The 18,306-nt window shown below is 37.5% G+C and overlaps 1 protein-coding gene across 1 annotated transcript; it reads right to left on the bottom strand.

The window, feature by feature from the left end:
* Nucleotides 1-2,673: 2,673 nt before the first annotated feature.
* On the bottom strand, nucleotides 2,674-17,346 carry LOC110458299 (MFS-type transporter SLC18B1-like). Its single transcript, XM_021509943.1, has 14 exons — nucleotides 17,059-17,346; nucleotides 15,336-15,635; nucleotides 14,166-14,261; nucleotides 12,834-12,907; nucleotides 12,353-12,500; nucleotides 11,781-11,849; nucleotides 11,547-11,637; nucleotides 10,858-10,994; nucleotides 10,265-10,363; nucleotides 8,379-8,473; nucleotides 7,206-7,304; nucleotides 6,716-6,790; nucleotides 6,261-6,354; nucleotides 2,674-3,429 (listed from the first exon to the last, which is right to left on the bottom strand). The coding sequence occupies exons 2-14, from the start codon at nucleotides 15,627-15,629 to the stop codon at nucleotides 3,307-3,309; spliced, it is 1,494 nt and encodes a 497-aa protein (XP_021365618.1). The 5' UTR covers nucleotides 15,630-15,635; nucleotides 17,059-17,346; the 3' UTR covers nucleotides 2,674-3,306.
* Nucleotides 17,347-18,306: the final 960 nt, after the last annotated feature.

The following is an 18,306-nucleotide window of genomic DNA, read 5'->3' as shown; positions in this document are numbered from 1 at the left end:
GTCTGTTAAAGAACACAGCCTATGTGTATGTGTCTGTCAATGGTAGACTGCAGAACACGACCTATGTGTATGTGTCTGTTAATGGTAACCTACAGAACACGGCCTATGTGTATGTTTCTGTAAATGGTAGACTACAGAACACGGCCTTTGTGTATGTGTCTGTCAATGGTAGCCTACAGAACAAGGCCTTTGTGTATGTGTCTGTTAATGGTAGTCTACAGAACACGGCCTATCTGTATGTGTCTGTTAATGGTAGACTACATAACACGGCCTTTGTGTATGTGTCTGTTAATTGTAGACTACAGAATACGACCTATGTGTATGTGTCTGTTAATGGTAACCTACAGAACACGGCCTATGTGTATGTTTCTGTAAATGGTAGACTACAGAACACGGCCTTTCTGTATGTGTCTGTTAATGGTAGACTACAAAACACGGCCTTTGTGTATGTGTCTGTTAATGGTAGACTACATAACACGGCCTATGTGTATGTGTCTGTTTATGGTAGAAGACAGAACACGGCCTATGTGTCTGTTAATGGTAGACTACAGAAAACGACCTATGTGTATGTGTCTGTTAATGGTAGAATACAGACCACGGCCTATGTGTATGTGTCTGTTAATAGTAGTCTACAGAACACGGCCTATGTGTATGTATCTGTTAATGGTAGACTACAGAACACGCCCTTTGTGTATGAGAATGTTAATGGTAGCCTACAGAACAAGGCCTTTGTGTATGTGTCTGTTAATGGTAGACTACAAAACACAAAGTATGGGTATGTGTCTGTTAATGGTAGACTACAAAACACGGCCTATGTGTATGTGTCTGTTAATGTTAGACTGCAGAACACAGCCTATGTGTATGTGTCTGTTAATGTTAGACTGCAGAACACAGCCTATGTGTATGTGTCTGTCAATGGTAGACTGCAGAACACGACCTATGTGTATGTGTCTGTTAAAGAACACAGCCTATGTGTATGTGTCTGTTAATTGTAGACTACAGAATACGACCTATGTGTATGTGTCTGTTAATGGTAACCTACAGAACACGGCCTATGTGTATGTGTTGTCTGTTAATGGTAGCCTACAGAACACGGCCTATTTTTATATGTCTCTTAATGGTAGACTACAGAACACAGCCTATGTGGATGTGTCTGTTAATGGTAGACTACAGAACCCGGCCTATCTGTATGTGTCTGTTAATGGTAGACTACATACCTCTGTCTATGTGTCTGTTAATGGTAGACTTCAGAACACAGCCTATGTGTATGTGTCTGTTAATGGGAGACTACAGAACACGGCCTATGTGTATGTTTCTGTAAATGGTAGACTACAGAACACGGCCTTTGTGTATATGTCTGTTAATAGTAGACTACAGAACACGGCCTATGTCTCTGTTAATGGTAGCCTACAGAACACGGCCTTGCTGGATGTGTCTGTTAATAGTAGACTACAGAATACGGCCTATGTGTATGTGTCTGTTAATAGTAGACTACAGAATACGGCCTATGTGTATGTGTCTGTTAATGATAGACTACAAAACACAGCCTATGTGTATGTGTCTGTTAATTGTAGACTACAGAATACGACCTATGTGTATGTGTCTGTTAATGGTAGACTACAGAACACGGCCTATGTGTATGTGTATGTTTATAGACAGAACATTGGCCTATGTGTATGTGTCTGTTTATAGACAGAACGTGGCCTATACGGTTATGTCTAACGGAATGCAATTGGAGATAATCTATGCCTTAGGTCTGATAAATGGTTACTACAAAAGGAAATTTGATGAACAACGAAACGAATTTTCTCAGTAAATACAAATAATAATAAACAAAATATTTCTGAAACCGAAAAGGGAACCACTCTAGTTCATGTAACCCAAGAATGTCGTTTCATTCCAAGGTGAGGTCTAGCAATCAACAATGGATATCAAATCAACATTTCTGATTTGGACGAAAGAGGAACAGTGTAACGTAGTAAACCTTAGTCTGCGATAGAAAGAGACTGTTGTGAACAGAGAATATTGCACAGCTTTATTAGATATCACAGTTAGTACACACTTATATTTGCATTTCCTCTGTATTGCTATTACATGGACATTATGGGACTATGAATATGTACTGGTGATCATAACGTCATGATACTGTAAAAGGGTGTTTTTTTGCGGTGTCGAAATATTCGCATTTTTAATTAGGAAATAAGCAAAATATCTACACGCTAACATTTATTTACAGATTATTTATATTAAGATATATAGACTTCAGAACATGGCACGCGCAAACATTTCCATTTTGGAAACAGTTTATACAGGAACGTTTCCACACACAGAAATTGACGTTTATCGGATTATGTCAAAAAGAAATTTCACGAAAAATGACTTTTGTCATATTTATCTCGCTCACATTAACAGCTCGCCTGCTTTTTTGGGAAGAAAGGTTCAGATTTCTTCTTCCCAACTAGTAAGGCTTGGAGAATGTATACACAATAATCTAAACGACCTAAACCTTTATTCAAGGCTACAGCTCCAGGTACAATTTCAATATTTCTGACCGTGTAACATGACTACAAAGTTTGAAATAAAAACGTTCGAGCACAAAATCATGAATATGTGCCCAGAGGTCTCTTGATTTCCTGTAACGCTAAAATTGCATACGACAAGGTAATCTACATATACAGCTTGTAAATCGATAACGCACTTTACTTCACATATACATGATTTGTAATACATCGTAATAAATTAATAACACAAAAAGTCTAATACACAACAAAATATTAACAAAGGAAATAATCATATATTATTTCGTATCACAGTTATATTTGAAGTTAATACCACACTCCGTTTCATGTCCCATGTAAGAAATCGCCAACCGTCTAATGTTGAGCAGCTTTTTTGGTAAAAAAAAAACCCAACTAAGCATAGCATAGGCATAATGCTATGCCATTTATAGTTCCAATGTGTTTGGTAACACATGTAATATTACAAACATCCCCACGTACCAGTTCTCCTAACATATTGCACAATAAGTCGTCCATGGTACGGATCGGCCCCACAAATACTGGATAAGATTCTGCTGTTCTCAACTTGTTTAAAAGTAATTGAGGTAATGATGCGCGGTAGTAAAGTCCGTTGCCAATGAGTGTTCGACGTTTTTCAAAGGGTTTACAGATATACCCGCTCCCATTTCATATTGCCTTATAACAATGTCATTTTGCAGAAACTGAAACAGTTTCGACTTTTCGGAAGTGGTCGATCTCATTTCTTGCTTGCGGATAAGTGATCGGCATTATACTGTATAATGGCGTGTTAAACTTCTACACTTTCACACAGAGTTTCGTCTATCATCTTTTCGTAACCAGCCTTCAAGGGTTTGGTTGGACAGCATAGCGTGTACCTCTCCACGATAACGTAGACTAGCATTACAAGGCCCTGGTGAGAAAACACAAACGCAAATAAACAATACTTATCGTATATCATCTAACATATTCCTTATCATAACATTAAAAATATAAATTAGTAATGAACTAAAAATGAACTATTTGTATACTAGTTGATAAGAAAAAACAACTATAGAAACATAAGGATATCATGAACCAAACAAATCGAAAGATGGTCTAGTAGGTACCCATTATGTCTCCTGTCAGTTGCCGTGAATAAAGGTGGGGGGTAAAATGACAGAGAGAAAAAACGATAAATATTCACAGATTTGATTTAATGTGATATTAGATGCAGCAGATCTATTGCATTTGATGTTGTTATGGATTCAGCAAATATGTTGCACTTAGTATATCCATGTAGGGAGGTAAGTATATGGTGTATCAGACACATGCACAGTGTCTCCGAGCCAAAAGAACAGACATCCTAATTTCCTAATTTGCCCTCAAACAAATAATCAAGATGTCTTTCATGATATTATGACTAAACAAGGACAGATTCAACACGAAAAGACAATCGGAACCGAGGAGACGCCAAAATACTGGGAGAGACATCAGGAACCGTGGAGACGCCAAAATACTGGGAGAGACATCAGAAACCGTGGAGACGCCAAAATACTGGGAGAGACATCAGGAACCGAGGAGACACCTACGGCAGGAATGACAGGAACGACATCACGGACCATGGAGACACCAAACCAACAGGAGACACCTATCCGGCAGGAACGACAGCACGGACCAAAGAGACACCAAAACAACAGGAGAGACCTATTCGGCAGGAACGACATCACGGACCAAGGAGACACCAAATCAACAGGAGACACCTATTCGGCAGGAACGACATCACGGACCGGGGAGACACCAAATCAACAGGAGACACCTATTCGGCAGGAACGACATCCCGGACCAAAGAGACACCAAAACAACAGGAGACACCTATTCGGCAGGAACGACATCACGGACCAAGGAGACATCAAAACAACAGGAGACCCCTATCCGGTAGGAACGACATCACGAACCAAGGAGACACCAAAACAACAGGAGACACCTATCCGGCAGGAATGACATCACGGACCAAGGAGACATCAAAACAACAGGAGACACCTATCCGGCAGGAACGACATCACGAACCAAGGAGACACCAAAACAACAGGAGACACCTATTCGGCAGGAACGACATCACGGACCAAAGAGACACCAAAACAACCGGAGAAACATATTCGGCAGGAATGACATCACGGACCAAGGAGACACAAAAACAACAGGAGACACCTATCCGGTAGGAACGACATCACGGACCAAGGAGACACCAAACCAACAGGAGACACCTATCCGGCAGGAACGCCATCACGGACCAAGGAGACACGTAAACAACAGGAGACACCTATCCGGCAGGAACGAAATCACGGACCAAGGAGACACGTAAACAACAGGAGACACCTATCCGGCAGGAACGACATCACGAACCAAGGAGACACCAAAACAACAGGAGACACCTATTCGGTAGGAACGACATCACGGACCAAGGATACACGTAAACAACAGGAGACACCTATCCGGCAGGAACGACTTCACGGACCAAAGAGACACCAAAACAACAGGAGCCACCTAGTCGGCAGGAACGACATCACGGACCAAAGAGACACCAAAACAACCGGAGAAACATATTCGGCAGGAATGACATCACGGACCAAGGAGACACAAAAACAACAGGAGACACCTATTCGGCAGGAACGACATCCCGGACCAAAGAGACACCAAAACAACAGGAGACACCTATTCGGCAGGAATGACATCACGGACCAAGGAGACATCAAAACAACAGGAGACACCTATCCGGTAGGAACGACATCACGAACCAAGGAGACACCAAAACAACAGGAGACACCTATCCGGCAGGAATGACATCACGGACCAAGGAGACATCAAAACAACAGGAGACACCTATCCGGCAGGAACGACATCAGGGACCAAGGAGACACCAAAAAAACAGGAGACACCTATTCGGCAGGAATGACATCACGGACCAAGGAGACACAAAAACAACAGGAGACACCTATCCGGTAGGAACGACATCACGGACCAAGGAGACACCAAACCAACAGGAGACACCTATCCGGTAGGAACGACATCACGGACCAAGGAGACACCAAAACAACAGGAGACACATATTCGGCAGGAACGACATCACGGACCAAGGAGACACGTAAACAACAGGAGACACATATTCGGCAGGAACGACATCAGGGACCAAGGAGACACCAAAACAACAGGAGACACCTATCCGGCAGGAATGACATCACGGACCAAGGAGACACCAAAACAACAGGAGACACCTATTCGGCAGGAACGACATCAGGGACCAAGGAGACACCAAAACAACAGGAGACACATATTCGGCAGGGATGACATCACGGACCAAGGAGACACCAAAACAACAGGAGACACCTATCCGGCAGGAATGACATCACGGACCAAGGAGACACCAAAACAACAGAGGAGAGACCTAAACGGCAGGAATGACAACAGGGACAAAGGAGACACCAAGTCACTGGGAATGACAATAGGAACGGAGGAGTCACCAACAAAACAGGGAAAAAAATACAGGAATCAAGCGTCATTAAAACAACAGGAAAGGAATCAGGATTTGAGGAGAAATCAAAATAGTTGGAAAGATTTCAGAAAACGAGGAGTCATTAAAGCATAGGACATGAATTAGGAACCATCAGAACTCTAGGAAAGAGAACAGGAGTCACGACAAATACCGAAAGTAAAACCTGGTGCTACCAAATAATCCAGTGATATATAATACATCGTAAGACGTACAGCAAAGATGAATAGTCCACCGCATGCAGTACAGGACCAAGGGAACTCGAACTCCTGCACCAAGGCACCGGCCACCATCGGTCCGATAAAAGCTCTAGAATTAAAAAAGGTACAAAGTTGTGAAGTGTTGTCTATCATCGAATATCTCAATATGTAAACCCTGTGAACTCCCCTCAGTAGTCTATGCGTATTAATTCGATCGATTTCAATATCAGCGACAGTGTTGAGAACAAGTATTGACACAGTTCAGACAATAGTGTACAATACATAGCTTTAATCAAACCGAAAACTGTTAGTGTTACTACATGTAGCACAAGTCTAAAGTGATCTCCGTTACAGACTCACACATATAGCAGAAAGATGACATAGGAAACCATGTGTTTAATCAGACACCAAGCAGGTACCAAAAGTAAACGTTTATTTCATTGCTGATAACCTATCATTTTGGAACTCACCCTAGAGACCAGCACGAATTGTAGATGCCCGCAATTAGTCCATGAGTTTCAAAATCGTCCTCCATTCCAAGTTGTCTGAAAGGTGATGTCATAATAATATATTCTTCAGGACTATTTTCCATAAGAGATATATCATTATTGAATTAGCTTTAGAAATTAAACATATAGTATTAATCGAGTTTTCTTCTTCACAATATTTCTAGTTCTCCGTGGCATTAATTAATCCGAGCTAAATTATTCAAGAGACATCGAGGTAAGAACTTATCTATTAGAATACCTGCATAATTCATAAATAAAGATTTCTAAAATGTATTTGGATCAATTGAATGTATAATAGTATAAGTTAATTGTTTCATCCAAAGTCATAGGGGATTTCTTCACTTAAAATGTCTGATTAATAAATGCAAAACATTTATCATTGTTACACTTGTTTGCTAAGGTGTCTGAATTGAAATACGACATTTCGTTATTGGGTAAATTAATCATTTACTTGACGGCTCCCTCGACTAGGACATTATAGGTGGGAATGATGGCCGCTCCACAAAATACTCCGACTAGAACAAGAGCCAGTATCTGGGCCCACACTTCGCTGTAATAAAGTCAATAATGTAGATAGAGTTAGGGGCTCAAACAATTACATAATAAAGGTTATAATATTGATGTAGAGTCATTGAAGTAGAAAATTCAGTGTCTTGGCTAAAACAACTATATGATAAAAACAATAGAGTCACTTTAATAGAAGAGTCGGTACCTGGGCTCAAACATTATATAATAAACGGAATAGAGTCGTATTGAGCTCAAACAACTACAAAATAAAAACAATAGAGTCACTTTAATAGAAGAGAAGGTACCTGGGCTCAAACATTATATAATAAACGCAATAGAGTCGTATTGAGCTCAAACAACTATAAAGTAAAAACAATAGAGTCACTTTAATAGACGAGTCAGTTCCTGGGCTCAAACATTATATAACAAGCACAATAGAGTCGTATCGAGCTCAAACAACTATAAAGTAAAAACAATAGAGTCACTTTAATAGACGAGTCAGTTCCTGGGCTCAAACATTATATAACAAGCACAATAGAGTCGTATCGAGCTCAAACAACTATAAAGTAAAAACAATAGAGTCACTTTAATAGACGAGTCAGTTCCTGGGCTCAAACATTATATAACAAGCACAATAGAGTCGTATCGAGCTCAAACAACTATAAAGTAAAAACAATAGAGTCACTTTAATAGACGAGTCAGTTCCTGGGCTCAAACATTATATAACAAGCACAATAGAGTCGTATCGAGCTCAAACAACTATAAAGTAAAAACAATAGAGTCACTTTAATAGACGATTCGGTACCTGGGCTCAAACAATGGTATGAAAACAATAATACAAAGTAGCTATAATACATCATCTATCATAGGCGACAGATGAAAGACAAAAGATGTTATGTAGACCTATGTAGAATGTTAATGTAATTAATTCATGATATTGTGATCAATTTATACACTTCGTCATGTTTGTAGTACAGTTATAAAATGAAGTAAGTCATAAAACAATTATACATTTCATTGGAACTTGTTGTAAAACTCATTCCTTTTGTCACATAGATGGTTGTTTTGACATTTGAATACAATTGATTTGCATATAGATATTCATATCAACACTTACAATGGGTAGAACACAAGAAATGGTGAGGGTCCCAGCAACATATATCCAAAGCCCGTTGCTATGTTCCCGAAAATAATAAGACCTTTTAAGACTCCCTGAAAGTAACCACAGAGTGCAATATGTATGTATTATAACATTGTTTCAATACATAGGGCTCTATCAGAGTCGGGCATGTTTTCGTTGACGAATCAGATCTCGACCTACGGATCTCGACGTGATCCGCCAATGAAAAACATGAGACACACGGATACTGGCCTGAATAAGTTCAAAAGCAGATCATTTATTTTTACTGTTCAGACAATATCATTCCGGGCTACATGTCTTTATTTATTTGTTTTTGCGAACTATTAAAGCACATTGAAGAAAATATTTTTACCGCTAAGGACCTAGGTTAAAGGGAACCATCAAGTCAAACAATGATAATACCATTTGGCGATTATTTGTTTCAGCCCTTTAAAAAAAAAGTATTCCATACAAATAACCAACTACAATGCGTTTTACATAATTACAGTTGTTAGAAAGACTGATTGTAAATATGAATAAAAAAAGTAAACAAAAAACTGCAGAAGTCGATTTTGGGACCTTTATATTACAACGCATACGCAAAGTTATAACTGCAATTGGTCAAAAATAGTGTCAAAGCAGTGGGCCGTGAATAAGTAGACAGGGAAAGTTACTTTCAGCTAGGAAAACTCCTTATGGGTTCCGCCATCTTTTATATAGAGAGGGGAGAATATAATGATAGTAAAAGAAAACTCTGTTTGGAACTCTTCTTCGCTATTATAACTGATGCAGTGGTACTTTACCTAAGTTACAAAGGTAAAATTTAAATTAGAATTGTTAAAAAAAACCTTTTCGTTAGTTATGGTGGGCTCATCATTAAAGGATACTGACGATATTGCACGGTACAGTTCAACTTGATGTTGAATACATGCGATTGAAAGAGATTTGCCACATTTTCCTGACACCAAGACACACTCTGCGAGCTTTTTTAGATGCATAATACGTGTATATTGCAGGAGTGCAAAGAATAATAGACATCGTCTTTCGAATTTCGTTTAAATTATGTGATTCCGTTCATCGAGAGGTTGATGTTTGATTCTACTTCAGACAGATTTATACCGGTGACTAGCAGACAATTGCGACCATACTTTAAACACATTTAATGAAATACAATTCTTGTTTTTGATGACTTCCTTTCGCTGTTACGAGATGTCAATGTTTATTCAAACTGAATATTTACAACTTCACAAACAGTTCTTGCAGTAGGCAGTTACGACCGTTTGAATAAATTCCTGACCAATACAACATTATATATCGACGTTATGCAAATGGCCAAAAATGAAAGAACAACGACATTGTGAATATCAGATGTAAGTTACTCTTTATGCCTCTCCACTAATAACAAGAACAACTCAAACAGAAAATGTGAAATAAATATCCACCCAAAGTATGACATTTGTAATTATTTCACTGATTAAGCCACCATGTGGCTTCTTTCAAAACCTTGTAATTACTTAGAAAATCACATAAATACAAAGTAGTTGCAAATATACCAAACACGGTAGCAACTACAACCAAAATATTACCAAAAACCTTAGCTAGCCTAAGTTGGGTTGCCAAAAAAACCGCCACAAAGACATTTATGGAACACCTTTCATGAATGCCTTTCATATATACTAGTAAAAAAAAATCGAAATGGCAGCCGTGGCGGCCATATTAAATTTCTGATCGATCCGAAAAAGAACAACGTTTTGTCAGGACCATGAGTCGTTCATTCCTACAAGGTTTCAGTTCAATCGGCCCAAAGCTAAAGCTCAGGTGACCTTAAAACACAAACAGCTAAAATACTCATGGCTTTATTATATGTTAAAATGAAGACTTACCTTCGTGTCTCCAATCCAGCCCCAAACAGGTGCCCCGATGGCGTACGTGGCAGAGTTAATTAAGAACATAATTCCTATCAATATCGTTGATAAATCCAGCTACAAATCAAGATGAGAAATGTATGCTGTATTGAACATTTAGATTCTACGCAAACTTTTATTTAGTATTCTAAAGCACGTGATCAATCATTAATGTTTTCCATCTAAACGATGAACGTAACACACAAATAGACTGATCTTTATTGCACCTATAAAATAGCTTATAGACATTGAATGCCTAAAAATGAATTACACTGCGTCATACAGCTGTTTCGTCCTTCTAAGGGGGTGGGGGTTGCAAAAGTTTGAAATCTGATTGTCTAAATTACTTTCAAACAGAGGGACAGGTACGTAAACCCCTGTAAACCCATTATTTTTTTAATTTCAAATTTTAGAGGTTTACTAGTTAAATAAAAAGGTTAGAAGAAATCGTAATAAATTCTTCATATCCCACGTCTTTATAATAAACATTGCAATGCACCATTGGCGATATTGTAGGCAATATTTCTCACGGTCAACACATATTATAAAGTATCAATATTGTTTGGACAGACCTGTTCCAGTCGGTCAGCTAAAACTGGCTCCAGGAATCCCAAGCCAATTGTACCGCACACAGTGATGAAGCAGACGACAACACATAAAGGACTCTTGAGCAAGTAAAATATTGAGCGTGATAACGTCTGCTTTTTATCTATAAAAAGACAATAAGTATCAAACAGGTCTTATATGTTAATCGTATGCGGCAGACGTAGAAGACATTGACTGATCAAACAACATTTGTATCGGCTTCTTTTGGATGTATTAAGCAGTCCTTAATATCAAAAATCGTTTCTCTTTGAAAACAAGACATAACTGATGCAGCAAATTGAATTTGATATCCTGCCTAAGCTGTTGACATAGAAGAAAGACATCTCTGGTGCACAGAGCCAGCATTATTCTCTTCTTACATTATGTTAAGATACAACCATCCTCAAAATTCATGGGCTCCGCTTCCGATACATACATTTTAGGATATGTATATAGAGAAAGAAACCCATGAATTGCCAAACGAGAGGATGAGATACAATGGCCCACCAAACCTGTAAAGTTGACAATATCGGCCAAGGACAGCCACATATGGGACACAGTTGTACGAATATCGTCTAACATAGCAATTTATCACAGCATATTTCACACCAATCGGCATATTGCCTTTATCGATTATTGTTTTAAATGGAGATAGAGGATAAAACATTTACTCTACCGTCAATCTTCGGCATTACTAGAGGACAGATCATTCCACAAACTATCAAAATTCCACCCAGAACGTAAAACGGCATTCCGAAACCACCAACCTGAAGCAAGAACACAATAAACAGTAAATACGAATCCATGAAATATCAATGTCATGTTATACGATACCGATACAATAAGAATGCATTGCAGCATGAATTTAGATGATACGTAATAATGATAGTATCACAACAACAGTACATACCACATACAAGGCACTGCCAATGGCTGGTCCCACCATCATACCTACTCCGCTGAATGTCTCCAAAATCCCCTGCAGAACAAAGGGAAACTTTAGTAACAGAGTGTGATCAAACTTAAGTTCTATCCAGGTAAGTGGAGACCTAACACGACCATCACGCAGAACAATATTTTCAAGTTGAAGGGTCAACACAGAATTGAATAAGATAAAAAGTATAACGAACTGAGAATTATGAAAACCCGTGTTAATAAAACTCACGTATCACGAATTAGTTTCACTTAAAGAACCAGACTCGATGTTTTCATAAACAAGTGTTTCGAGGAATAGACATTTATTTAATTGGCAGAGAAATACTGAAATAATACGTTTTATCAAATAAGACGATAATGTGTATCCCATAACATTATGTATTCTATCACTGATTAAACGATGCATCATACTAGATGATAACTGAAAACAGGAGTTCAGTTGAGTACCATGTAGGAATGCTGTCATACTCGTTAAATAATTATCTGGGTTTCGCGTCCACTAAATTAGTATGACGGCAGTAGTATGATAGAGGAGAAGTTACTTACTATTACTGTAGACACGTGGTTTGGGTAGGCATGGGATATGATAGCGAAACTGGCTGTGATGTAAGCCGACGCTCCCAGGGCCTCAATACCCCGGGTCAGGAAACACATCGTAACGAACGTGCTCTCGTCAGGTATATTATCCAAAAATCTTTAATCACAAAATCGCATAATATAATGCAGGCTTAAAGTTTACGTCAAACGTCGTTATTATACTGGTAGGCAGAAAACCGTATTAAATTTGTGGTCACATAAATGCAATTTTGCAAATTGCAACTGAAACAGAGACATAAAATGTGATGATCAAAGAATTAGCTGTCCATCTTATTTATTATTATAAACATCGTTTTTTTATTACATCATTTTTAGTCTGTACAGAAAATTAGATATAAAAGAATATTCCTGTAAGCTGTTTACCTATTTTTTTTAGTTTTCTGACAATATAGTTTAGGATATTTTAGCAAAAACTAGACTAAAACCTCACCCAAATAAAATGGTGCACACGCCACACACACCAACACCAGCAATAAACATAAATTTGGAGCCAATCCTCGTTATCTGAAGAAGACATTGTGATAAATAATAATAAAAATAATAATTCGAGGTTCTTATATACCGCTTTATCACAACCTAGTTCGTAGGTCGTCTCAAAGCGGTTCACAAATTATTATCCTTGGTTATAGGGCATTTGCAACCAACCAATATCTTTCTCAACTCTCTGGGGAGCATACAGCCGGTGCTGTCATTTCGGCGCTCACAGCTAACATTCTACAATTCAAGTACTGCCCAACCACGTACTCATTTACAGCTGAGTAGACTGGATCAAGCGGATTAAAGTATCTTGCTGAAAGATACAACACAGTACCGTGACGCGAGTCGAACTCGCAACCCTTTGCAACTCGCAATGCTTGTAAATCTAATCATTTCACAACGAACGAAATAAAACTTACTAATCCAGGGGTTACGCTCATTTTCGCTCTCTACACCCCTGGAATATGCCATAGCATAATTGAAGGCTTGGTGTGCGCAACCTTGTTGATGAGACAGGAAGACTATTTCGATCCTTTGATAAACATCAAATCTCGCGGTCACGGGCCCGGCGTCCTACCACTAGAATACCCTGCCTTCAATGTTATATAAATGATGCACTGCGTATATAAAAAGCAGATTCTTTCTTCATTTACCCAACACTAACTCGTGTTTCGGGTAATAGATGGACTTTTTTCTAAATAAAGTTCAAAAAATACACTAGGCAACTACCGATCCTGACAGTTCGGGTGAGAACACAGGTGCCTTGAGTTTTGATGCTCTTACTGTATACTATCATGGTCATGTTCGCTATAAACCATATCTGGTGTTGTTGTGCAATTAAACAGTGAACACAGTACCGCCATAACAAAACTCTAAAACAGCATCACTACTCTATTCCAAACCTGCACACAGTATGTCTCCCACTATTCAAAGGGTTATCCATCGTTTTCCCTGTTCAAGATTCGTGTATCACTCTCTAGGGTAGGAAAGATAGCACGTGAAGAGAATCAATGGTATGACGTCATGGCAACAAGAAGCATTTTTGTTTTTTTAAACCTTGTATTGCAATGAAGGGAGAACAATAATCATATATTAGGATATTTCACTGTCGTACCCTTACAGTAAAGGAGAGTTCTAGTAATCTTAATATATTATCAAGATCTGTCATGAAATGTGTTATTGGTGTCATTATACAAATCCTCCATTCATTGTTTATAATAAAAACGATGAAATGATTCCTTTTTTTGATGTCTGATCAAATCTTTCAAAAACATTCAATACATACATAATTTCCATAGAGTGGTGCTGTGATGAATATTGTAAATTCAAAGGATCCGAAAACTAGACCAATCACAGTCTGGGTGACATTCTTTTCCGCGGCCTGGAAAAAACAAGTAAAAAACAATGTAATATGTCAATATACAGTATCATTAGACGTTAAAATGTATTGATAAGGAAACTAAGATATTAAGTGATGCACTTTATAACAGTACAGACAGACGGAATGTATTTTAAATTTACACTATCTAAGAGACCGTAGTTTAGAACATTAAATAAATGGTACAGTTATGGATGTATAATTAGATGTAATTCATAGCAGATTGCAAAGATTGGCATTGTCTATGTTAATGTGTTTGTCAGCGTATGATAATGGAAAAATGATTAATGTGTTTATCATTAAATAAAAATATTTATTACTCCGATATCAGTATACTGATAAAAAAAATCGTGTGAGATTAACATCCGTATAAATTCGCGAGAAATTATCATTAGTAAATTTAAATATTATCGATATCATTCAAATAGTTTGTTCTAGCAACAATTGCTATCATTATTGAAATAGCATCTTTTCAACCGCGAATTATGAATAAAGTCTGCGTTCTTAGTTCTCAAAATAATGTGAATGCGAAAAAAAGAATTGAGCATATAATATCCAAGATAAACTTATCGTGTAATTGAACAGTTTTCTTTCAATATGCTGACATTGACAGAACAAATAATGTTCTTGAATAGTAAGATTTTGGTTATAAGATTATGCCTTTAAATCTAATCATTTCACAACGAACGAAATAAAACTTACTGCATCCTCGATATCCAGGGATTACGCTCACTTTCGCTCTCTACACCCCTGGTATATGTCCTGGCGAAATTGAAGGCTCGGTGTGAGCCACCTTGTTGATGAGACAAGAAGACTAGTTCTATCCTTTGATATACATCAAAAGAATCTCGCGGTCACGTAACGGTAAACATTTATCGACTTTGAAGTCGGGCGTCTCTCCTTTGTAATCTTCAAACGACATGTATCAGTCTAGCGATATGTCAGTTCTTTTTTACCTGAGATCAATCAAACAGCTATCTTCGTGCCTTTTAATTTGCTATGACATATTTCAGGGGTGAAGAGAGCGAAAGTGAGCGTAACCCCTGGATATCGAGGTTGAATTTAGTGAAAACTTACCTCTTTTGGGTAAAAAGGAGAAAGAAGAGAAAAGCATGCCATGGCACAAAAATTCACCATTCCCAACGAAAGTAGGAGAATTTTCTTTGACCTTGGTGCATTAAAAAAGGTAAAGTCTGTTTCTGACTTTTCATTCGGGTTAGCAATAGTCTCTATACTAGCTTCGCCAAAATTTACAGGATCGAGTTTTCGAGTTTTTACGTCTCCATTTTGATATCCATTTTTAACATTTTCTCTTTTAATCTTTTCCTGAGGAGACTTAATAAGTGACGATGATTCCTCTTCAGAATCCATGTTGAACTAAAACATAATCGAGAGTGACGAGTTTTAATAAAACGAAAATACGTTTGGAAAGAAAACTACTAACATTATGTTTTCACATTATATTTTGTTAGGCTCTGCATTGCCACTTTGTAAACTTACAGGGGCTACATTCATGACACCAATCGCATGCTCACATTCGAATACTGTGCTCAAGTAAAATGTCTTGCTTCCTTGATCAGTTCATAAAAAGTCTATTTTTGTAATAAGTTTGAAAGAATGTGGGATAGGCTAAAAGCCAAATACTGTTTTCTAATATTTACACTTGACTTTTAACCGTGTTATATGGTCTAAGGAAGTAACAAGAAAATCGGCTTGAGCAGAATCCAGTTCAACGCTTGGTTAGAGTTTTCTGCGCAAATATCTGTTTTGTTTGTGAACAACAGATAAATCTGAAGATTAAATACTTGATAATGGCTAAAATATGTGTGTTATCAATCTAAGTCGTCCTTTGGTATATAATAATATATCTTATCGGGATTAACTATATGCTGTATATAGCAGATGTATAGCTTGTAATCAAAATGTTAAATCTATGTCAATACTAATGATATACACTGGAGAATACAGAGTTTGTTTCAAAGGATGCTGTCATATGGAGAATAACTTGGATCATCCATTGGTAAGGGCTAACACATACTAGTTGTAGAAACACATTTGTGATATATATCACCTTGATTGATATTAAATATAATAAATTGTACTACGTTATGTTATACAAATAAGAAACAGGTTACTTATTTAATTTTTCTAAAATCTCAGTTTATGAACAAAAAGCTCTCGCACCACACCAGACCAGACCAGGCGCGACAAACGTTGTAAAATTGAAACATGTTGTTATTTATATTAAAATATGCACCATTCATCATAGGGCTTTGGAGTAAAATGGAGTTGAATTGTAAAGGTTAGAGATAATTACATCACCCTGCAACCCATTCCGACCCGATACGTCCATGCCTGCAAGACCAATGTTTGACGCAAATTGGGCAAGTAATATTTTAATCTCATTCAATCAACTCTTTCACTACCATCACTGCACCAAAGTGTATCATAAAGAGCTGAGTGTAGGTATTAATGTATTTGGATTGATTTTCTGTTACAACAGAAATATCCCGGGTATGATTTTTTTAATATGACGTAGCGTGCGGATATAACATGCTACTATCTAGTACTGATTAAGTTAGGGAAGTGTGGTTAAATAGGCCTAACATCCGTCACATGTTTGTTTCATGTGACATCAGTCATCCGACGTCTTTCGGAAAACCTTCATATTCATCCATCAGGACTTAATATGCTTTGCTATGAATATTAATATCAACTAAGGCGCAATCAAATTATGCAAGAAGAAGAAACACTTTCAATTTACAACTATTAATAAATGAATAAATAAAAATATACTCACGTAATTTGTTCCTATCTGCTATTTTCCGTGAAACGTTTCAAATCGTATGTTCACATATATTAAACGATATTAAACAAACCACACTCACGTTAGTCCTTTTGAATATCATGATTTACTAGAAGGAATAGACACAAAATTTACTTAAATGATTCCTATAAGTAGCATTCCTGTTAAAAACTATAGAAAATCAGGTGCTTTCCAAATTGTTTTCATATGTCCATGGATTCTTCGTTTATTTATCTCTGATCACGTGGAGAGTTTGTTATGAAAACGCGTCCTTTATCTCTGCTCCTATGAATCATTTATCTCTTCTTATCCCAGGTCTCTTTATCTTCTGACCGTATGTTACCACCGGTATGTTTACGTGCATATCAGCAGGCGACGTTATGTGAACATGGATATCAAGGTTCAACGACGGTGAGGACATCATATTGTTCAGGGGCTGACTATGTATATATGTATATATATATATGCTTGGAAGCAGTATATGTATATACATATGTATGAAGAAAATGGCTGGGGGAATACAATATTTGAACCTAAAAAAAAGGTTCAAGGACCTATGTATATACATATGTATGAAGAAAATGGCTGGGGGAATACAATATTTGAACCTAAAAAAAAGGTTCAACGACCTATGATTACATTGGATTAAAATGTCCTAAAATTTCTATCAAGATCATTCTGAAACAAATTGCCGGGACGCTAAAGAAACCGCGGCTTTGCCATCAAGAAAGGGAAAATTCATGATAGGAAAATTGAAATCGTCCCGCTTACCGTAAGAGTTAGTAGTAGCCATCCATGTTCATAATTTTGTAAGTAACGAACTAGGAAAGCGGGTGAATAGAAGAATTGTCCGTGTTATCAAGCTCAGGAGAGTATTCGACGGAGTCAATAAGTTTCTGGTTATTTAAAGACAGTACGTCGTCGATATCAATAAATGCAAAATTGAAGGAGTTGTCTAGTTTTTTGTATTACCCTTGCAAGCTCATACATAATTTCGGCATCATATGAAAACAAAGATATCATGGTGTTTATAAAGATGATGAATTTAAGAGTACATTGCCAGCACTTTTATGTTAGTGGATCTCAAACGCGGAGCGACTTTTAAATAAATGACACTATCTTTGTGTCAGGACGAAAGTGCAAGTGTAAGCTTTATTCACACTATTCCGATTAAATAAAAATAAATGATCTTCAAATGTTAAAGCATCCGATATGGTATATGTTGTTTTCTACCACATTAGG

The sequence above is a fragment of the Mizuhopecten yessoensis genome, unplaced genomic scaffold (genome assembly GCF_002113885.1).
Source record: "Mizuhopecten yessoensis strain PY_sf001 unplaced genomic scaffold, ASM211388v2 scaffold9541, whole genome shotgun sequence".
Taxonomy (NCBI): Eukaryota; Metazoa; Mollusca; class Bivalvia; order Pectinida; family Pectinidae; genus Mizuhopecten; species Mizuhopecten yessoensis.
This window is presented reverse-complemented; position numbering and strand designations above follow the sequence as displayed.

Coding starts and splice junctions, on each gene's coding strand:
- LOC110458299 (XM_021509943.1), bottom strand. CDS start 15,629: ATGGATTCTGAAGAGGAATCATCGTCACTTATTAAGTCTCCTCAGGAA. Junction 10,364..10,857: donor TAGCTGACCGACTGGAACAG/GTCTGTCCAAAC, acceptor CTTGATTTGTAG/CTGGATTTATCAACGATATT. Junction 3,430..6,260: donor GTGGACTATTCATCTTTGCT/GTACGTCTTACG, acceptor TTTTCTCACCAG/GGCCTTGTAATGCTAGTCTA.